This window comes from Pinus tabuliformis, chromosome 9, assembly GCF_031772625.1.
Source record: "Pinus tabuliformis cultivar Carrire ecotype Pingquan chromosome 9, CPIR1, whole genome shotgun sequence".
Taxonomy (NCBI): Eukaryota; Viridiplantae; Streptophyta; class Pinopsida; order Pinales; family Pinaceae; genus Pinus; species Pinus tabuliformis.
In genome coordinates this window covers 690,583,818-690,607,617 of record NC_142307.1, presented here as the reverse complement: position 1 = coordinate 690,607,617, position 23,800 = coordinate 690,583,818, and the positions used below count along the sequence as shown (strand labels likewise).

Sequence of the window (23,800 nt, the reverse complement as noted above, 5' to 3'; positions counted from 1 at the left end):
ATTTTGATGACGATGTTAAGGCATTCTCAAACTTCTCATTCACCCGCAACCGCAACAGTTCTCCATGTAGCTGATAAAACCCCTTATGATAGCAAGTCTACTACCACCCTGCCATATCTAGCACAGGTGATTAACATATCTATGCAGTTGCCTTTTTCAACCAATGTTAAATTCTTTATACAATTATTTTAAAATTTAGTTGCATTTTTAAGCAATGTTATTTTTTTTTATATTTTAAAATTTTAATTTAATTATCAATAATAATTATTAAATAGATGGTACAAATTTAATTTTTATAAAATATTAATAATTATGTATATAAACAAAAAATTAATATGAAATTTATTTTATCTTTTATTGGTGGTTTGGTTTCCAAAAGTCTTGAAGTCTATTTCTCTTCCTTGATTTATGTGAATAACAAAGAGTATATATATATAAATGTAATATCCCCATAATGTTGTAAATATTTTATTCACTGTAGTGAAAACAAACTGAAGGATTGTAGTTACTATGTGTTTGAATTAATTAATATTTTTATTTTATTGAAAAAGAATGAGAAATGATTTACTAGTGAAGAGGAGATCAACTTCTGAGGAGGAAAGTTAAAAGAAATGGTTGTTGAACCCTAACTTCCTCCCCTAACCGTGGAGGGCTTCCAGAAAAAGAAGAAAGGGGAGGAAAAATTGTGTTGTAGGGACAGGCAGTGAGTAATGGGGAAAAAATCTTGCTATGTCTGGTGATGATCAGATAGCAAGGGTGCAGAGTGCGAGCAACCTGCAAAAGACTGTACGTCTTTGAGCAAGCTAGGGGGGAGATTTGGTCTCCAAAGACAATCTCATGGTTGGGTGGTTTGACTAGCTACAGAATCAGAGGTGACCGGAGTTACTCACTTGGAAGCAACCCAGGTATGAGGTACCAACCAAAGACTGTGCTATTATCTGAACTGAATTAGAAGTGTTATTCTTTTACAAGCAACAGGTTCCTAGAGTTTATAACCAAAATAAATATAGCAAGTTTCAGATACTTTCTTTATATACAGAGTTACTATTTCCAAAAGATACTAGTAGCAAGTGCAACTGTCGAGGTGGGTCATTCTCATTTAAGAAATTAGTTTATATTCTTTGTTTTAAAACTCTGTTCAAAATGGAAAGTTGATTTCTATTTTTTTGAAAAACTCCATTGTGACAGTCCATAAATAATTCTGCTGCAAAGAAAGATTATAATTCTTTTACAGTTCCATTCAATGTGGAAATGAAAGTTAAGACCATAGTGAGGAAAAACGAAATAGGCCACCTGGGCTAATGTATTTTCAAATATCAGAACTGTATGATAATATAAGAACCCTAGGACTTTGTATAGTTCTTAAATAAAAACAATGGAAGCGGAAAAGCTTTCTCATACGCATGACTAAATAAAGAACTGATAATAGATGTCTCATTTGTAAGTAACCTAAAGACAAATGTAGAAGTAGGATAAATAAAGAACTGTTAATAGATGTCTCATTTGAAACAATCCCAAAGATAAATGCATAAGCAAATAACCAAGTTTTGTAGCAAATAACAAGTCCGGGGTATGCGAAAGATGGGTCGCTCTGCCCCGTGGTCAAGGTTATGAACCGCAAATGAGTCCAAGAATCCCTGAGTCCGGAGCATGACAGTGAACCTTATCGGGTCGTAATGGAACTATTCGAGGGATGAAACCCTCATGATTATAAAGCCATAGGAATTGCAAAACAGAAGGCAATCTTATAAAATAAATTGGTACCTGAGGGAAAGTAAAAACACATTGACCCTGTATGAACAGGCTCCAACATTTACAACCCAGAATCGCACACAGTAAGAGTAAAGCCAGAAACCCAAATGCGGTTATAAAAAAAAACTCTATAACTGTCATTCAATTTTATAAGTAATGAACAGAACTCTATGATGGCCGGAGGCCACATCTCAACTTAAAATACATAGTTTCAATGAAAATAATTCCTTGAAAAAATTGAACAGACCCAACAAATATTCACGCGAGTTTGTTGATTGGCCAAACAAAAGTGATATATTAACACAACAGAGAAAAGGGTCCAATGCATGTGGGCATAGTCCTAGCGATGCATTCGGTCATCCACATTTAACTGAGAATTCTATACAGTTCTTCAACTTGGAAACCCGGTATAATTACAAAAAGAATAAACTAGCCAGAGTCTAGCTATTCTTGTGTAGTAGAAAGTACTGAGTTTGTAATGGGAACAACACCCTTTATTAATAAATCATATACAGAAGAAAACCCCAGAAGGGAAGTTCCTTCATCGAACTTGGGGAAACCTCTTGAAACCCTAACCAATTGATTCTGAATGCTGTCATTAAGACCGAGAAGCCATATAATTTGCAGAGTATCGAGACCCAGACATCACCCTAAACCTTAATCCTTCAGCCCGAGGGCACCAGGCCGGGATGAACTCATACCTGGAAACCCTTAAAGCCCAATGCTGAAGGAGCGCCTTCCCACCAGATGTAGCCGAGAGATTCGAGGCGGTCAACAGGCATCCTGCATGGAGCCATAGCCATAAGGTATTCGATTAATGCGACTGATAAAACAAATACACAATAGCTGAGACAGACAAGAAAAAAGGAAAATGCCAGGAAGCTTCCAACCCAAATATGTCTTACCTGGGAGATGTCGAAACTGCCACTGAAGGAGCACCTCTTCTTCTGGAATAGCTAAGAGCCATAGCTGTACCCGGAACATCCTGCGAGCAGCATGAATCCCACATAAAAAGAAAACATGATTAGAGCAACTGTGTACAAGTAGCGCTTCCAGCTATGTATGTTTAAGAAGGTAAGCATGAAAAGCTCTGCGAAAACACAATTTACCTGAAAGGTCTTGACCGCTGCCAAACCCTGAGTCTGAACAAAACCAACAATTTGAATGAAATTCTGTGCGTCCAGTATACTGGAGCTGCTAATGGAAGGGCCAAACCAGAGTAGGCTCCGCAGGAGAGTTGCCCAACAAATGAGGTCAATCTCATCGCATTCCAAAGAAGAGGTGAGTCCCGAGAAGATCGCCGTCATCGGATATTGGGAGATATTTTGCAACGTTGATGAGGGCGGGTTTTTCAGGTGGAAGATGAGACCAGACAGCCTGCCCGGCCACATACAGGATGGAGCGGGCAGAGTTAATAACATTCGCAGTAGGCATGGCAAGCCACGTGATGGCAAAGCATAAAACGTAGATTGGAGTATATTTGCAAGCCGCGTGGACTTCCCAGCATGAAACCAAACCCTCAGAATTAAAGTGCCTATTAATGACGCTAGTACAATAGTGATTATAACAAAATCTAGAGCTGCGTATATACCAAGAATTCAATATTGTGGAGAAACTTTATAGTTACAGTAAATTTTTTTATGAGGTATGTAATTTCTGTAATTTAATAAGGTGGAGTCATTAAAAAAAACTAGTTAGGTTTTTTTTGTAATTTAAATTTAATAAAATTGATATTAACAAAATGTCATGTAAAATGAGTTATGGTATTTGGAGCATGTAGTATTGATAAGTCATAGTATTTGTTCACAGTATTGTAACAAAACCTATTTAAGATTAAAAATCTCCATAATAGGGATAAATCTCCATAGTTAAATATTGTATTACATATTTTTTTGAAATGTATATATGTTTAAATTATATACTAATTCTTTTTTTCAATAATAATTATTATTATTCTAAATAAATTTATAATTTAGTTAGAATAATAATGTTCTAATTTAATTAATTTTATGACTTTTAAATTTTAAATCCTTGTTATAAATTGATTTCTATTAACATTTACCAACCATTTAATTTATATAATTAAATTAATATAAGTTAATGAACAACCATACCCAATATTATTATAGTAAATGCCAAATAATGTTTTTAATATATATATATATATATATATATATATATATATATATATATATATATTAAATACAAACTATCGATTATATAGGAAATATTGGGAAAAACATAATATTATAATATTATGTGCTTCTCATCATTCTCCATGAGAGGTAGTTTAGAGGGAAATATTGAGGAAAAATAATATTATATTAATACTAATCTAATTTTGAGGTCATGACCAAACAAGGCAACAAATTGGTGTATGAGACCTCCTTTTTGTGGGATAGGGGGTCCTTCTCTAAGTAGTGATTTGATTGCTAAAGCTTACCCCCCTCCCCCATCTTTTTATGGAATGTGGTTTCAAATCCCATAGGGAGACATCTCTAGCCTGTTGTGATAAGGCTCAAGAATAGGAACCCCAACCCTCATGGAGTTTCTTGCTAAATTATACTCTTGGCGTTATAGTGGCAACCACTAGGTTTGATTTTCTTGCTAAATCATACTCTTGGTGTTATAGTGGCAACCACTAGGTGACATCTCTAGCCTGGTGTGATAAGGCTCAAGAGTAGCAACCCCAACCCTCATGGAGTTTCTTGCTAAATCATACTCTTGGTGTTATGGTGACAACCACTAGGTTTGATCTTGGGTCTCTCGTAGATTACCCCAAAATTTTACCATGGCCAAAAAACATTCCAAATTGGTGTATGAGATCTTTCCCTCTTCTTGTGGGATGACTGAGTGGTTGGCACAATGGGATGTTAGCCCCTCCACCAGTTTTAAGTTAGGGGGGGAATCTTTGGTCTATTATGATAGGGTTTAAGGAGTAGTATCCTCCACCCTCATGCAGTCTCATGCTAGCTCTTGGGCCTAGCCCAAATTAGTACAACAATTTACTATTTCACCACTTCTCAGAAAAAAACATGTTCTTAACCATTAGACCCACTCAAACTATAATAATAAATTAATTTTAAGGTCATAATTAGGCTATAAATCAAATTGGTGTTTACCATTTCACCACCTCTTAGTGATAAAATGCATGTTCTCTAACCATTTGGCCCACATAACCAAGCTAGAAATCTGATTGGTTTGAACCAATAACCTTCTAGGAGGAAGCACATACTCTGAACCATTAAGAAATACTATGATATTACGATATTATGTTTTTTCAATATTTCCTCGGGATCTCACCAAGGAATATTAGAAAAGAAAATAATATTATAATATATATATTCCTATTATTTATTCCACCTCATCCTTAAAGAAAAAATATTGTAATTTTATGTTTTTCCCAACATTTCCACCAACTTCAATATGAAGACGACCTAACATCATATCTCAATATTTCCCTTACCCGACCTTGTAAAAACAATATTTCCCCATTCTTATATTCATATAGAAAATACTCCATCCTTAAATAGAGGGAATTACATTTCTTTCTCCCCATTGACAGCATATCACACAAATGTTTTAATAATAAGAAATATATGTGTCTTATTTTTTGTTTAAATTAAAATAGATTTTCCCAATTAATATTTTCCAAAAAAAAAAATTAACTTTGTGCTGACTATAAAAATAATTATACATATATCTCATCTTAATGTATAAAAAAAATTCTCAATACAATAAAAAAAAATTATACTTTTATTTTGAATTATTTAAAATTTCTCAGTACAATAAAAATATATGCTTTTATTTTGAATTATTTATATATAAATAAATGTTTTATATAATTTATATCAAACTAAAATCTTAAATCAAACTAAATAATTCACTTCTTTAGGACTGATAGACCAAAATTTGATCTCAATAGATGTTAACCATCATCATCATATAAATAATTATTTTATAGGCTTTATATTAAAATATTTTAGATTTGACATTAAAATAAATTATTTTATTGATTATTCCTTTTGAATGTTAAGTCATTTCCATCTTTCTCTTTCATTTTGGAATTACATATATATATATATATAATTTTTTTTTATTAATATGGTTTTAAATAATATTATCAATTCCATATTAAATTTATTATATATTATATTATATATGAGAAAATTAAATATAATATATATATTTTTTAATATATAGAATATGAAATCTATTACCAATATAGATTCATAATCACAAATCTATCCAAAGCAAACAAGAATCAAATCTTTTGGTATCCAATTTTTTTTTTAAATCTAAAACTTGAATATATATATATATATATATATATATATATATTCTTAATGCTTGATAAATTTATGGTTAAAATTGATTTCTATATATGAATATTTTATTATCATTAATATTTTATATTAAAATTATTTTACTTTTAATTACTTATTATTTTCTGGCGTTGAAATATTTTACTAGGCTCGACATTAACATAAGTCAATGTAAAATAAAAGTTAAGAATTAGTTACAGAACTAATTCTTGTTACTTGTGAAAACTAAAACCATGAAAAGAAAGAAAGTGGAGGTATGTAGCAGTTTGGGGGTTGGGCGAAGAAGTGGGAGTTGCCTTTGAGCGCTTGATAGATGGGAGTGGGAGGTTCCAGAAAGAAAGGAGTGCAGACAATAGGGAAAACGGTTCCCAAGATCTTTCACAGGCGAACCCAAGTTTTGAAGACATATAGTATCAATGTATCTTTCTGTTATCTTGCGTGTCCAACAATGAAGGCATACATTATCACAGTATCTTTCAATGAACCTCTATTTTCGTTAAGAGCGTTGAAATCGGTTGGCACGTATTTCAATAAAGGGATTGGGTTTGAAGGCCATTTTATACCCTACCCTGTTCAAGACCATGGCAGCGTACAGTAGAAATAGAATGAGGATAAAATCAGAAGAGGAATGCAAGTACAACAACAATAGAATGAAGATAAAACCAGAATAGGAACGCAAACTATGTCGTTTCGCGGTAGTGAGTTTTCTCTTCAACTGCTCAAGATTTTAATATCAGTTTAGTGGGCGGGAGATCTCTTACGAAGGGAAAAAAAGAGACATGGATATGCAAAGAATAAAAGCCACCAATATACCACGTTCGGCTTCCAGAATAGAGGTGATGGAGGCAAGAAGGCTGCCATGAAAACATAAGTATCTTGCTTACTTTCTTGAAGAAAATATAGGAATATTTTATATGATTTCTTGGTAGTGAAAGTATTTGAATGCATGCAGTAAAAGAATGATTCTTTTATAGATTTTCTTGGTAAAGAAAATATATTAATGCATGCAGTTAAAGATTGATTATTTTGTATGTTTTCTTGGTAAAGAGAATAGGTAGATCCTATTAGGAAGACTTCACGTGGTCTTGTGTGTGAAATGCTTGTCTCTTGTCATTTTCTTGGAATAAAATGCTTGCTAAATATAGCCAAAATATCTTCTTGAGAAAAGAAAATGAGGCATATAAAAGTGGCCAAATTTTCTTGAATTAAAATATGTAATTTTATTTAATAAAAGTTTCTTGAAAAAGATATATATATATATATATATATATATATATATATATATGCTAATTGCATTATGATTCTAGTTAGTTTCTAAGTTTCTAGTGAAATGATTATGCATTACATGCATGATAAAGATATTCATTTCTAACTTTCTTGATGAAAGAGTATATTATATATATATACACAGATATAGCTTCATTTTAGAAAAGTGTGCATACTTCATGTATGAAGATGAAGGCTTTTATGAGAGTTTTCTTGGACATAAGAATAGAGGTTCTTTCCTTTAAAGACACATATGAATAGTGTTCATACAAGAACCAGAATCCATACTTGTTTCATGAAAATACTATGTGCATTGAAGTAAAAGTAACTATGTTAGGAAAAAACACATGTTGCATGCACATAAGGGTAACTATTGTGATTTTGGAAATATGATTTTGTGTTTACATAGAGGAAGTGATCATGTTAACTTTCTTGAAAAATATAATCTCTTGAAAAGATTGTCTTGTTAGATGAGTTGTGTTGACTTCTTGATTTTGATGCATAAATGGTAAGTTAACCTTGTTTTGTATCTTGATTTTTATGCATAAAGTTGGATATCTTTAATAATTTCTCAAAAGGGAAGCTTGAGAAACCTTCATATAGGAAGATAGAGAAATGAGGTTATAATGACTTCCTTTGAGAAAGAAGTATGTGGTTTGTTGTATGAAATGATGGTAGTATTCTAGTGAAGGGAATATATATTACATACATTAAAGAAAGGCTAATATGATATGCTACGGTATGCACAAAGAATAGTCATTGTGATATGGAGTTATGTTCTTTGTAAGTTAGAGAGACTATGTTGAGTTCTCGAAAAATAACTATGTGAAAATAACACATGTGCTTAAGCATAGAAATAGCAGTTTATTACATGTATGAAGATATAACGATTGTGTTATACATGTTAGTAGAACTAATGGGTTGGAACTCTTAAGAAAATTATGCATTAGTGTAAATAAACATTGAGGAGGTAAAACAATATTTACTTGATTATATGTACTAGTTATATAGTATGTCATGATTGCTCATGCATATGAGTAAAAGTTAAAAGATCTCTTTTAGAGGTTGCTTTTTGATTGATTAATACGGTATCTAATCTTGTTGACAACTACATTCACAGGAAATGATGGCGGATGGTGCCAAAGGGAAGTGATGTTTAACCTTGTGGCAGGAAAAGGATTAATGGTCCATATAGATGAGTTTGAGTTGGAGGATCGTACATTGCTAGAACAATCATGCCACAAGGAATGTTGCATTGTGGCAGTATGTAAGTAAGAGATTACATGGAAACTGTATTATCTTTTAGCTAGTTATGTGACAACTTAATGATAATTCATTGTAATGATTATATAACAATGGTTAAGGGATGGAATCCCTTATAAGCCATTGAGTGAGGGGTGAAATCCCTCATCAACGTTTAATAATAGGATTAAACATTTGTTGGTTTTCACCCTACTGGGTTTCCAGGGTATATTGGTGTTCAATGGTGTGATTGCCTTTTGTGTTAGTTTGATGATGATGAATCCCTGATGTTGATGGTTCTTTATTTGATGGCATAATTATAATGTCCAAGTATGTGATTAACTAATATGGTTAAGGAAATCATGAAATGGATGCAAGGATTCATGAGAAAGTTTATGTTACTACACTACCACAGTGGTGGTTAATGGTTAAGCAACTTACTATCTTCTATTGCAATTTACTTGATGTGCTAATATACATTATATCTAATGGTTAATGATGAATTGTGGAGTTGTGAATTGGATAATTACTTGTGGGTAACTTGTATAAAAAAATTACACAGACACGGCTCTGCAACTAGGGTTTATGCAAACCTCTGAAACGGCGCATAGCGCATCTCATTTGCCTCCTCAAAGTGGATGCCTACCTGAGCTCAAAAGCACTTCACTACTTTAACCAGCGCGGAAATGGATAACCCCCAATGGGGGGCTTCAAAGCCCTCCCCCACCTCTAATCGAGTGCCTTCAGTGCAAACATGGACTTTGCCATCAGGGCCAGAAAATGAAGAGGTGGAAAATAGAGAGTCCCCTCTGCAAGATAAGACAAACACACTCCCTAGTCAGTCACACAGACGCAACGAGATATCAGAAAGGAAAACAGAGCACGAAGAAGCGCCTAAGGTCACCTCGAAGACATGCAAACCCATAGCAGCTGAAAGGCCCAAGATAGAACTACCCAGTCATAGAATCAATGGGTGAATCCAGTATATGAAGGACTATGCACTCATTGGAAAATTTATTGGATTTTTGCCGACAAAAAAAGCCTTACACGGATGGATCTCTGCCAAATGGAAACCCAAGGGTCATGTCACCCTGCAACTAGGACCAAAAGGGTTCTTCACGGTGATTTTCTTTTGCATTGAAGATAGGAATAGAATCATGGATGAAGGGCCCTATTTTTTTAACTCTGCAGGATTGTATTTAAGGGAATGGGTAGAAAGATTCAACCCGGATAAGGAGGACCTCAGCTAGGCACCAGTGTGGATCAGGATGTACTCGCTACCAGAGGAATATTGGGATGAGGATTCGCTCAAAGATATTGGAAATGGGCTGGGAGAATACATAAAATCGACAGAAGAGACGAAGTTGCGCAGATATACATCCTACACCCGCATTTGCGTCTTCATGTGCCTGGACAAGGCCCTGCCGGATTCGGTAAGTCTCTTCCATGATGACTATGAATGGATTCAACCCTTGGATTATGAACATGTACCCTTTCGCTGTCGTAAGTGTCATGCTCATGGGCATCTTTTTCGGGACTACCCGTTAAATGCCAAACCCCAATCCTTAGATCCCTCTGACAAGTTGGCCCAAGATGGCTTCACCAAAGTAGCAAATCGCAAAAGATCGCACAAAAAATCCTCCACTGGGAAAAAGCCCCAGCAGGACGCTGCATCCTTTCCTTCTACTAGTAATAGCTTTGAGATTCTCGCCAAAACCTCTGAAGATCAACCCCTGAATTCGAGGCCCAACCCTTCACCTATCACCGCTCCTGCAATCTCTCCACCTTCTTGATCCTCTCCCACTCCTCACCCTCCCTTCGATGACCATGGATCCCCTAAGGAGGCCAGGAAGAACTCGGATTGGAAAGCAAAGGACATGGAAGTGGACATCATTCCCAACCAATCCTTGAGCGTAGCAATCACTTCAGAAGACACTAGCCAGCCACAACAGATGGACGAAGAACCGGAGAGCATTAACTTGGGAGGACTAGACATTCTCGAGCTCGAACTAGCCTACAAAAAGAAGGACTATGACAAGATTCCATAGCATCAGCTTAGCACATTGGAAGTCATCATTTCTAGGGCATACCAACAACAACAGCTAGGCATTCAACCGAGCAGTCATTGGGATGGCGACTTCCTCCCAAAATATTCCAAAAAGAGAGGGAGAAGAACAGACCTCCAACGAACTATCGTAATAGGGAAAATCCTGGTTGACTGAGGAAGGTATGCGAAGCTGACAAAGTACTACAAGCACACCACCAGTAGTGAGTCAAGAAGCTCACTTTTTGGAATTTAAGAGGGCTCAACAACCCAGGGAAACTGAGAATGATAAAAAACATGATAAAGCAGGAGCAGCCACATATTTTCTTCCTTCAAGAAACGAAATGTAACAATATCACTCTTGGAAACATTCTCTCCAGAGCATGGCCAGGTGGTCATTCGATAGCAGTGGACACTTCGGGGGCCTCAGGTGGGCTGGTTATTGCCTGGAACACACAAGAAATCATGCTCTCATATTTTCATGCATCTCACGACATTATTCAGGCCACTTTTCACATAATAGGCACTAACATCCATGGCCATCTTACCAACATTTACTTCCCACAGGATGTAGGTAACAAAATAGCTTTACTAAATACTATAGAAGTATTGAATCTCAATAGAGTCCATCCTCTTTGGATCATTGGAGGAGACTTCAACATGATCACTAATCTAGAGGAAAAGCAAGGAGGTCGAGCTAAGCTGGAGCAAGAAAATGGACACTTCAAAGAATTCATCCAAAACAATTCTTTAATTGATCCGCAATTCTGCAATGGTACGCACACATGGAGTAACCGCAGGACTGGGAGGAAACAAATCGCATCCAAACTGGAAAGATTCCTCATATTTGATAATGTGGTGCATTTGGGAGGTGACATAGCGGTAGAAATTCTCCCTTACTCAGGCTCTGATCATTGGCCCATATCCCTTCAGTGGAAAAGACCGGGCAACGCTAACAGGAGACCATTTCGCTTCGAAGCTTTCTGGCTCACCGATCCCGCTTTCAAAGACTTCATCAGGTACACTTGGAAGAACTTCCAACTGCCAGAGGGATCTAAAATGTTCCAGTTTCAACAGGAACTCAAATATCTCAAATCCCAAATAAAGCTTTGGAATCAAGAGACTTTTGGAAACATTTTTCAGGCGCAACAGGACTTAAACAAGGAAATGAAAGAGCTCCAGCAACAAATAATCACAGGGGGACACAATGAAGGGACCTTGGAACAAGGGCAGCGCATTCACAATCAACTAGAGGAGAGGAGAAAGCAGGAGGAAATATTATGGAAGTAGAAATCCAAGATAAGATGGCTAAAAGAAGGAGAAAGGAACACTAACTTCTTCCACTGAACCACTGTTCAGAGAAGAATGCACAACACTATCTCTTTCATTCAGAAGCAAGGAGGGGAAAGAGTAAAAAAGCATGATGAGATCAAGCAGGAATTTATAAGACACTTCCGGCAAGTTCATCAAGAGCCCCAAACAGATAGAGGGCCTGCTATTGAAAAAATAACCCAAAATGTGCCGAAAATCATTACAGAAGAACAAAACAAGCTCCTTCTTCGCCCAATTTTGCCATAGGAGGTGGACACCGCAATGCATCAGCTCAAGGAGGGAAAAGCCCCTGGCCCAGATGGCTTTACTACCACTTTCTTCCACTCCTTCTCGGAGATGATAAAAGAAGAGGTTTGGCTTGTGGTGGAGGAATCACGCACTCTTCATTGGCTTCTTCCCTCTCTCAATTCTACTTTCATTGTGCTCATTCCTAAAGAAGAAAGCACCAATACTCTGGATAAATTTCGTCCAATCGCTCTATGCAATGTAATCTACAAAGTGATATCTAAAGTCATAGCCAACAGATTAAAGCTGCTACTACCCCTGCTCATTTCACCTGAACAATCTGGCTATGTGGAAGGAAGACAGATCTTGGACGGCATCATCCTCACGCATGAAATCATACATTCTCTCAAGCACTCCAAACAGGCAGGTATGATTCTCAAGCTTGACCTTTCAAAAGCTTTTGATAAGCTAAGTTGGACATACATACAAAAAATGTTAACAGCTTTTGGTTTTTCTCCAATGTGGGTTCACTGGATTTTGAGTCTTATATCTACAACTTTCTTCTCCATCCTTGTAAATGGAATCCCATCCCGTCCCTTTAGTCCCTCAAGAGGAATAAGGCAAGGCGACCCTCTCTCCCCATTCCTTTTTGTACTCATGATGGAAGGATTAGGCTGCCACATCAAACAAGCCCTCCTCTCCCAGCAGCTCAAAGGTTTATCCATACACAACTCCCCTGCAATAACCCATCAGTAGTTTGTTGATGACAACATGCTTTTTGGTTACTCATCGGTTCAGGAAGCCTCTCTGTTCAAATCCTTACTGAATGACTTCTATGAGGCCTTAGGAACTAGCATCAACAAGGCCAAATTGCAGATTATTTTCTTCCACACTCCCCCTGTTATTCAGCGCGCCATAGCCCGTATCTTGGGATTCTCCATAGACACACTCCCTTCTAAATATCTTGGAGCCCCCCTTATTTATTCGGCCATCAAGCATGCCTCCTGGCATATGATCCTCAAGAAGCTTGAATCACGTCTTAACTTATGGATGCACAGATCTCTGAATATAGCCAGTCGATTGGTGGTAATCAAGGTTGTGCTACAGGCAATGCCACTTTATCTATTCTCAATCCTTGCAGCACCTAAATGGGTAATTAAAAGAATAAAGGATCTACAGCACAACTTTCTTTGGGGGGCTATAGGTACTAATCGCAAATGGGCCTTGGTAAAATGGACCACTGCGTGCAAGCCTAAAGAACAAGGGGCTATTGGTTTGAGAGACCCCAGTCACAGTAATGCTATTATGTGCGCAAAAATCTGGTGGCAATGGCTCTCCACCCGCAACAAGCCATGGGCAGCCATCTGGACTGCCAAATATGCCAATCACAGGCCACAGGAGGAGCTCATCAGATTAAATCCCAATGCAAAAGGTTCACTCATATGGAACGCAGCCAAACAACACTTCTTGTTGATCCAACAACACAGTTTTTGGGAAGTAAGAAATGGAAGAACAACTTGGTTTTGGATGGACGCTTGGAACCAATTTCCAAAGCTCAATGGAATTCTCCGCCAGCTTCCAGGCCACTCCAGGGAAGAGCAGCATCAAGAAGAGGTATGGCAATATTGGACTCAGGAGACAGATCAAGGGTATAGGAAATGGCAGCAAAGTGACAGGATAATCAGGAGCGCGGATCCTCAAACTATGAGGGACCTATAAAGGGAGCTCCAAAATCGTCGAATCAGATACTCCAAACGCAGGGACATTCTTTGATGGGTCTACTTGCCAAGAGGAACCTTCTCCACCATAGAGGCTTACAAAATCATATGTACAGATCCTTCACCCCTAAACCCCATCTGGGGTAGAATATGGTCAACAAGCACCTGGCCCAAAGTCTCACTCTTCCTCTGGTTGGTTGGGCACCAGAAAATACTCACTTGGGACAAACTCATGTGAAGAAACTATCATGGACCCTCAATCTGTGTTAATTGTAACTCTCAGGAGGAAACACTTCAGCACCTTCTGGATTCCTTCACCCTAGCCAACCATTTGTGGGAGAAAGCCAACTTTCGATGTCAAAGAAGATGCAGGGTGTTAGACGATATCACCAAATCCATTTTCCAATGGCATCAGAACCCCTACAAAATTGAAGTTATCAACCAATTATGGAGATTGATTCCAGGGATCCTCATTTGGTGCATCTAGAAGGAAAGGAACAAGCGCATATTCAAATATCAAATTACTCCACTAGAGATCATCTGGAGCAACTTCTGTCTGAATCTCAAAGAGACCTTGGCACTTTGCACGTGGTTGTTAGGCAACTTTCCCACTCTCACAAATGAGAAGGCCATATGGGCTAATTGGAACATGCCTCTCCCGCAGGGAACACCTATTCAAGCCCCCTCAGAAAGCATCAACATAGAGAAGGAATCCTAGACCTCCCCTCCAAAGCACACTTTCAAGCTCAACTTTGATGGAGCATCAAAGGGCAACCCTGGAAAAGCAGGTTTCGGTGGGATTTTCAGAAATCATGAAGGCTCGCCCCTCCATATTTACTTTGGAAACTGTTGTGGCCAGCAACACCCCCCCCCCCCCCCCCTTGTTCATTTAAGTGTTGTCCAAAATACTAAATGAATGGGGACCCTTAGTTAAATTTTAGAAAAAAATCAAGAGTTTCCTTTCTTCAAAATAAGGTTACCATCGTAAGCTTAGGAAGGTCTTTTGAATATTTTTTTAACCTAAGTCTTTGATAAGGGAAATATCTTTAAAGCCGTGTTGCAAAAAATATAGGAAATGCCTCCATTTCTCTATAATATCGGTATGCGCAAGACTCTCGTGTTAAGCATAATATCGCATCGCAATAAAGTAATACTCATAAGGAAAAAACTTCAAGATTTACCGATCTGCGATAACACCGATCGCAAGATCGCATATCGCAGAAATGAGCTGACAAGATTCGGCAAACATTAAACTTCTGCAACCTACGATGTTGTGATCACTGCGATATTATATTCGTATGTTTGCGCGATCTGCGATGGTGTGATTTACGATGGTGCGATATGCGATGATACGTAAGCAAATCATAAATCACTTCATCACGAATCCTTCGGGCACGCTATTCAAAGAAAAGCCACTTACCATAATCTGACTCAAGATCATGCGCTTTTAATGATAATAGAGGAATTAGTTGTCAGCTATTAAATGAAATGAAGACGCATGCTTTTGCAAAGAATTACTTCACGTAAGGTGGCATATTTGATATATCTGTTGCATTTAAAACTCTCCCATCACCTTTCTTGATCAGTCATTTCCATTTCACTCGTAAGCTGCAGGAACGAAGAACTAAAGACGATTCAAAGCCAAACGCAGGAAGAAATGGGAAAGAAAAATAAAGCTCAAGGCTCTGAGGCGAAGGAAAAGACGAAGGAGATGGCGCCTTTGTATACAGACACGGCCTGTAACAGAGATGTAGGGATATCGACATGGGAAAGCATGTACAGACTGCTTGAAGAAGAGAATCCCAGAATAATGAAGGTTGCTGCTGTCGCGGGCTCACAACGCTCTTCCGAGGCATCCTTAGAGGAGCTAGCATGTTCATTTATTCACCGAATAGCAGCAAAGCCCAAAATTCTACCATATACGAATATGATCAAGTGGATACTTGACAATGCAGAGACGAACAATAGACAATTCAAGATTCAAGGACATGGGCTCATCGGATCATTCGCTGCACAAGATTTAAAGCTTATGTATCATCTTCCTGAACCACAGGCGACTTACAATGCACAATTCATTAAGAAATTTGTGGCAGAGAACCCAAACCTAGCAGAGACCACCAAAGATTGGTCGAGAAAAGAGGATCCACTCAAAAAAGACAAAAACGGTATGTACAGCACTGGTTCCCTCACCTCTCCGTATTGTTTTGTTGCGGCCATTCTTTGTAGATTATTTGGGATGCCGGATATCAATAAGTTTTCATCTGAATGGCTACCATTAATAGATGCTGCCACAAATGCCGATATTATGGATTGGGCCAAGATATTTTCTGATAATCTATACATGGCTATTATCAATTACTGGTCTAAAAGATCCTTCTCTCAAAGGATCTATCCTCCTTTTTATCTATTCGCATATGTTATGGATTCTATTTGTTATGTGTCTAAATTTCCCACTATGGGTTGGAAATGGACTACCCAGGACCCATTACCTATCCATGTTTATCATAAGATGTTATGGGATTCTCAATTTGTCCCACACTTCTACTAGATTTGTCACGAGCTTATCATACCCTTGTATAGAATGATGTATGATGAAGACCCCCCGAGGTGCTCACCCGAGGCACAGATAGATATCATCCCCATCGCAAGATGGTTCGGGGAAGAATGGTTCACCTATATTAGAGTGTTTGGAAGCACTGTACCTCCTCATGTCCTGCCTCTGTATATCCCCGATAAACTTTTGGCTCGGGAAATTGCATATCAAACCTGTTCAGAAGGCGGCCTGACCAAAGACCTAAAAGACAAAAAGAAGGCCATATGGCCTCAGTTTCCTATAGCTTGTGGTGCCTTTTCATTGTTCGATGTAGGTCACGCTTTCATCGAAGTGGAGAATGTGACGTGTCTACAATTATTTAAATTCCCAGCAAGGCCATTTGACCCAAATGAAGTTGCCCAAGATTTCACAACGAACGTCAAAATAAAAGTATTCGTTGGAAAGAAAGATTTGTTTGATGATTTATTTCAGAGTAAAAGCTCACTCCAGGAAATTTTGCGGGAAGCTCAGTCGAAGTTATCTCCAGATGACCTCCAAAGATTCATGTTATACAGGGAAAGAAGGCTGGCTAGTGTTCCTCTAGAGAAGCTGCGACTGCCTGCCAGAGAACCAACTCCAAGCGTTAGCCTCAGTGGCAACTCTAGCACTTCCAGATCTAAATCTAACACTATGCAAGGAGTGCCTGAACATTCTAAAGGGTCTGGAAGCGACCAAGGAAAGAACGAAGAAACAGCTAAGGATACGGCTCAGTCAAGTGCAATTTCGAAATAGCAGGTTATCGCCTCCCCGCTAAGAGATGTCCCCCCTCTTGTCATTGAAGCGCCACCCGTCACAACAGAACTGGACAAAGAATGGGAAACCTTCAATGACCTGATCAATCTTGAAGGGCAAGCCCCAAGAACACCTGTGAATAATACATAGGTAGCGCAAGAAGTGGTTTCGACCATAGTCAGCAGTGTCATAGAAATGGAGCACATTCCTATCGCTCCACCTTCTGAGCTTCTACTTAATGTAGAAGAAATTCCCCCACTGGACGTATTCTATAGTCCCCAACATAAAGCAGTTGTAAGGACATAGAGGAAGAAAAGAAAACTAGAAAATACACTGTCACAAGATGCTGAACATTCGGACGTCTTATGGAAAGACCCTAACAATAACCCAACTGAAAATCTCACTAAGTTGTCTCAGATCGCAGGAGCATATGCTTCTGCAACTATTGACAACGCATCAGAAGTTCAGCAACTGTTGAAAGAACAAGAAGATCAAATACAGCTAGTACAACGACAATTGCAACAAGCCAATGCTAATATTGAAGCTTCCAAACAGCTCGAGAAGTTGCAGGAAGACTTTCAGCAGATGCAGATAGGCTATCAAAGAAGTCTAGACGAGAAAGGAAAACAATTGCAAATTTTACAAGAAATGCATAAAGATGAGCCTAAGCTTGCGGAATTTATTTCAGAATCTATTAGCTTAAATGAGCAACTACAGCAGCAACAGGAAGAGTTGTGATGTAAGATATCACAGTGGAGTCACTATTGCGAGCTGAGCGATAAAATCACCAATCAAGTGGTAGACTTGCGGAGTGACTATGATCAGAGTGACAGACAAGTGACGGAATACTTAGCTTGGCAGGATGAAGATGAAGGGAAAAGAGAAAGTGCACCCAGAATAAACGAGAATCATAAAGAATTGCTCTTTAATAAATGGGATGATCAAATCAGGCAGGCAGAACAAGCAGCGGAGACAGCGGCCACGCAAGCAAGCATTCTTATTGACCGTGTAAATGAGAATTTACACAGGGCCAATTTAATCGAAGAGACCACCCCGGGGTACCTACCAAATAAACTACGACTGGAAGCAGAATGGAAGCAGAAGGCGCAGGAAAAGGGAAAAGCGATCCAAGCACTAAACATGTTAAATTGGGAGTGTTACTGGGCATACTTGGTCAAGCCGCATAGTCAATGGATGATTGTGAAATGCATCATAAACGCAGCCGAAAAAGTAGTGCCAGCTCTCATAGATTCTGTTTTCGCAGCCCAGCTCAGCGCAGAAGTCAGCCAACCGACTCTCCTCAAGGCCATGATGAACACTTGTAGCTTTAAAGACCAAATTCAGAAGTAGCCTTATTTTAGAATGTTGTTTTTTCTTTTAAATTAGATTAGAAAAAGGACGGTCATTTGAAAACTGCATCCTAAATTTTGTAAATACACTATTATTAGAATTAGGAAGTAGTATTTTAACCCTTCTCATTGCATTTGGAGAAAGGGTCTAGAAATTTGTCAAAAACTTGTCCTCGGAACATGCACTTCTGCACCCTCAGAGGAGGTTTTTATGAATGGATGGATCGAGATTTATTAATATTTGCATTTGATGTCTGCTACTGATGTTGCACTTTTGTACTCTTAGTAGATGTTAGAACAAGTAGAGATAAATCGTTTTTGCTTGAAGCTTATGAGTAGGATTAGTCATAAATGGTACTTTTATCTCTTGGCCATTTCTGCTTATATTCTTAAAGTGATATACCGTTTTCAGTTGTTTATATGTTACTGCATGAATGTATGAGTTACCATTTGGCACTTCTGTACGGTGGAGCCATTTATTTATGTTTGATATATGAATAACTTATTATGCGATATGTTGTTCACAACTGTTTTGCCTAACTTTTTATGCAAAGTGGTTTATCTTAATTGATTTCTATTCTTATGATAGCTGAATTATCTTTATTACCAGTTATTGTTTGAAATCTCTTTAGATCGCATAATAGAAGAAATACACCCCGGGTTAGCATAGCTTAGATGTGTTGTTTCTCATTAGATTACAATAGCGTAGAGTTAGTTTAAAAGTTTGAATTAAATTAGCTTTAAGTATTCTTAGATCAGCAACATCCAACTCTGCACACACACACACATACACCCTTAGATTGGGAAACTGGTCCCATTATCCCCAATCGGACCCGCTATACCAAACAGATAAGGAGCTTCCAACCAAGGTCTAGACCGGGTGGGTATCCCCCTTGTTGTCGACCCGATTTTTGGGGCTTCAACAGAAACATAGGATGGGATACCAACAACTCGGTTGAATTGGAGTGTCTATGGCAAGGACTCCTCCTTTCCTGGAAACTTAACTTTCATCCCCTCGAAATCGAAGGTGACTCCCTACTCCTCATCAACATGGCTAAACAACTCCTAAATGGGACTCATGCTAGGAAAATTGCCATTATTTGGAGACTCACATCTAGATTGGAGGCCATAGAACAATTGCTTCACAACAATCGAGCCATCATCTTCAATCATGTTAAGAGGGAAGGCAATAAGGTCGCAGACCTTCTGGCCGACTTGGGTGTGGAAACTGAGCACACTCTAATCACAGGGACTCTAGACATAATCGAAAATCATGATCATGCACAGGAATGCAAACTTCTGGTTCAAAAGGATGCTGCCCTTCCAGATGCGGGTGCTTGAGATGGCAATTAATTCGACGGGACAGGGTTGGGGCGAGGTAGATCGCCACCTGCTCGCTCAATACAAGGTGTTAAAGAGTGGATTGGCATTTGGCGCATGGCATGAGTGCAGAGTTCAGACTATTGGTTTTCATTCCATAGTTTTCAGCTCTCACAACAGGTTCAACGTTATGGTTTCTCCCTCCGCACGCTCCGACCTGCATCAGAAGGTGAGGTCCATCAATGCGAAAGTAATGGAAGGAGCCTCCCGAGGCATGCCAAAGGAGGATAAGGCCAAGGGAGGTCTTGGGGAGGTGGTGAACATGACATTGTTGTTTTATTTGCTTTTCTCTCTTGCCTCCGGTCTCACTTCGGACTTCTGGATGCCTGAGGGGATTCAGGTTCCTCTGTTGCTTGGCTTGGCCCTCTTGGCGGAGTGAACTCTGTTCCTCTTCGCATTTCTTTCTGGTATTTTGTGCTGTTGATTTCATGTCCTTATCTCAGTGATTCATCTCCTTTTCTGGTTGTTGGTTTCTGGTACAAGCAAGGATTTCTCTGAGCTAATATCGGCTCTCCTAAGGAAAGGTTTTAGCTTCGCAAAGGCTATTCACTCAGTAGGCAAAGCTGCTGCCACCCCCCAATTTGTCCTGTTGTGCTGCATTCCTAGACCTCTGCAGTTGCTATACCCAGATGCCTCGGTTACGAAAAAGAATGGGATGTCGTAGAGGCCAGCCGAGGTGAGCTCCCACCATTTCATCCTCTGACTCGCACTCCCTTTCTAGTGAACTGTCAGTAGGTCATCGCCCCTTAACCTGAAGCAGGAGAGGGCAGTTCTGATCCACCAGTACCCGCCACGGGCTTGCATCCACCTTTGGTTCTGCCATCTTTACCTTTAACAACACTCTGAATAGACCCAGGATAAATACTCATTTCACGGTGGGTTTCCATGAAGACAACCAAATAGAAGATACTGGTACCTATCCTGGGGGATCGTGGGCAATCTCGGCTCCTTCTTCTTCCCTCCAGCTGAATGTCGGAAGTGCTCCTTGACAAGAAGCGAATGATCAGATTTGTAGAGCTCAGGATGTGATGATGGCTGACCCTGGTCCCTCAGTTCAGAATGTGGCTCAAGCAGGGGATTTCCAGATTCTGGATGGTGTCGTATCATGGAAGAGCATCCTGATGACTAGCTCGCTCACCCAAGCCTCTTCTTCTTGTAGTGCGCCCTTTACCATGGGGCATGATTGTAAGGAAAATATCTTAGGGGTTCTCTGGTGTTTCTTAGTTTTTTGGTTAATTTTGTATTGTCATGTGAATCTCAGCTCGGTCCCCTGCGTGGGTCCTAAAAATAAACAGTATTTTCATTCTGCTTTTTTGATAGATCTTCCTCTTGTCAGTGCAAAGTTCTTGACTCTGGTCACGTTGTAATTGTACCTTTATCTTGTTAATAGAATTAGTCTTATGTAGAAAAAAAAAATAAAAAACTTGTATAAAAAAATTCTAACTCCCTACTTTTACATGCGAGGTTACCGGGGTATGTGACAAGTGGTATTAGAGCTAAAGGTTGCAGCACTAGTGCCTTTGGGAATTAGTAAGCAGAAAAGAAATTGAGGTATGCCACCAGTGAGCATTAACTCAGGTATGAGTTTAACCATTAACATATTGATTTACATAGTACACTACTTTCGGCAGGATAAGTGTGATTCGTGTTTAAACTGCTTGAGTAGTAAGTAATAAGGTTGCTACATAACTATGTTCATGACGTTGGATTCCCGATGAGAATAAAAGACAATAAAACTTTTTTCGCACTTAATAACAATATTGAACACTCATTGAGGAAGGTGACAATCAACTACCCACTTTTGAAATCCAAACATGGCAATAACAATGATGCATTTATTGAACAAGATTGAAGTTACAACGAACGAAACCTAATGAGCCAATGCATGAATATAAATTATGGGGAACATCCTTGAATAGCATGCCAAATTGTTTTAAAAGGAAATTAGAAGAACCCCTTTAGATATTGAAAATACGCAATGAGTCAAGTAGCGAGACTTGATTGTCATAACTAATGTTTGATTAAGTTTTTCCATGGTTCCATTAAGATGATTGGTAGTTGTGATTGGTTAGTGTTGTGTGACTAACTAATAGCTCTTATGTGCATGAATTGAATTTGATTTAAGCTTATCACAATTCGCAAACAAGTGATTGTGGTAGTTACTTCCTGTATTGGTCTACTGATGGCAATACGTTGTGGGAAATTGGAAATGCTTAAATTGTTACCTCAAATACCATAGGCATTTACACAGTAATGGATATTTGCATATACTTTTATGCATGATAGTATTGTGCCGCAAACTAAAAGATTAGGGAAGTGAATACTTGTTAAAGGATGCATATGTATAACTAATGTTGCTAATGGGATTAAGTAGTGGTAGCTTAATGGCAACAAGAAAACTCGTCACATAAAATGTTGCAATGATAATTGCAATCATAAATGAGAAAGAATAATCTTATATGATATGCATGATTGTGTTATTTGGAAATTAGAATGCATACAACATGTATGTCAATTGTGTTTCCTAACAAAGTAGATGTTGTGGACCCATGTTGAAGGTTAAGTGTAGATGCATGGTATACATGCATGTTTGTTTTGTTAATGATAATGATTATATGGTTCATTATGTAAATTACTTTTGGAAAGAGTGATAACATAGAAATTTAACATGCCAAACAGTTGCAGATAGATGTGAAAGGCTAGAATGCCTTGGGTTGATGGCAGTTACCTACCCGGAGGGGTTGATGGTACTTGTCTGCCTGGATTGTGAAAGGCTAGAATGCCTTGGGTTGATGGAAGTTACCTGCCCGGAGGGGTTGATGGTACTTGTCTGCCCGAATTTGGGTTGATGGCAGTTACCTTCCCGGAGGGGTTGATGGTACTTGTCTGCCCAGATTTCCTCTTCTTAGAATTCTTGAGCTGGTTGGCCAGTAGAATTCCATGTTAGACCTGGTAAGGTCTCTATCAAAGAAACTGTCTGGATGTGAAAATGACCCGATCTGGTTATGGAAACTAGTTCCTATGGGTTGGGAATTCTTTAGCCTATTGTGGTCTCATAGCTAAAGGAATTAACTAATCAGCTATATGTTATGTTAAAAATAAACTTTACATATAGTTTTGTAAAATATGTTATGCACATTTAACAAGAAATGAGCTTAGTGCTCAATAAGGAGTTATTGGAAATTTTAATTCCTTTATTGTATTATTAATTTTTTGAACGTCTTAGTGGGGACTAAGACAATTTTTACTTGATGCATTGATTGACTGTTTGATGATTAGGGAGCTAGGCGCTCTTTTGGTACTTTTAGAAGTACTATGTAGATGTCTTTAGTGAGAATTAATTCAGTGTGCATGTGGAGTAGTGATGAGCTTTTTAATGTACTCATAAAAGCACTGTGATTTAAAAATCATCTAACATTGCACAATTGATTGATAGTTAAAAGTATCTCATTTGACTCAGAATATTGTGACTAGTGCGATTGAATTTGTTTGTCGTACATTACAGGATTACTTATCATGGAGGGTTGATGGGTTCTCCAACCACTATTAAAATTCGTATGTGGAAGTGCTCATGATTTTCAAGAGTAGATGGTAAGTAATGGTAAGTTGATATAGAGTTTGGTTTTTGAATTTGAATAAGGGCCAAGTGTTGGCAATTAGAACTTGCATATTTTGCAGTTATGAATGCTTATGACTATTGATCTTTCTTATGATTATATCATTACTATTTTGTTTGTTGTCATTTATTGAAATGAAATCTTGGATCTAAAGAGGAAGGATCACTTTTTGTGTAGTTTAGATGGTTATATCATGAGTCAAATCTAAAGTTCCAACGAGAGATG

General features: G+C 38.3%; 1 protein-coding gene across 1 annotated transcript; it reads left to right on the top strand.

Annotated features, from left to right (window-relative positions):
* The first annotated feature begins 12,222 nt into the window (after positions 1 to 12,222).
* On the top strand, positions 12,223 to 13,905 carry LOC149150540 (uncharacterized). The gene is made up of 2 exons (XM_089442854.1): positions 12,223 to 12,613; positions 13,034 to 13,905. Exons 1-2 carry the CDS (start codon positions 12,223 to 12,225, stop codon positions 13,903 to 13,905), a joined length of 1,263 nt encoding a protein of 420 aa, XP_089298980.1.
* Positions 13,906 to 23,800: the final 9,895 nt, after the last annotated feature.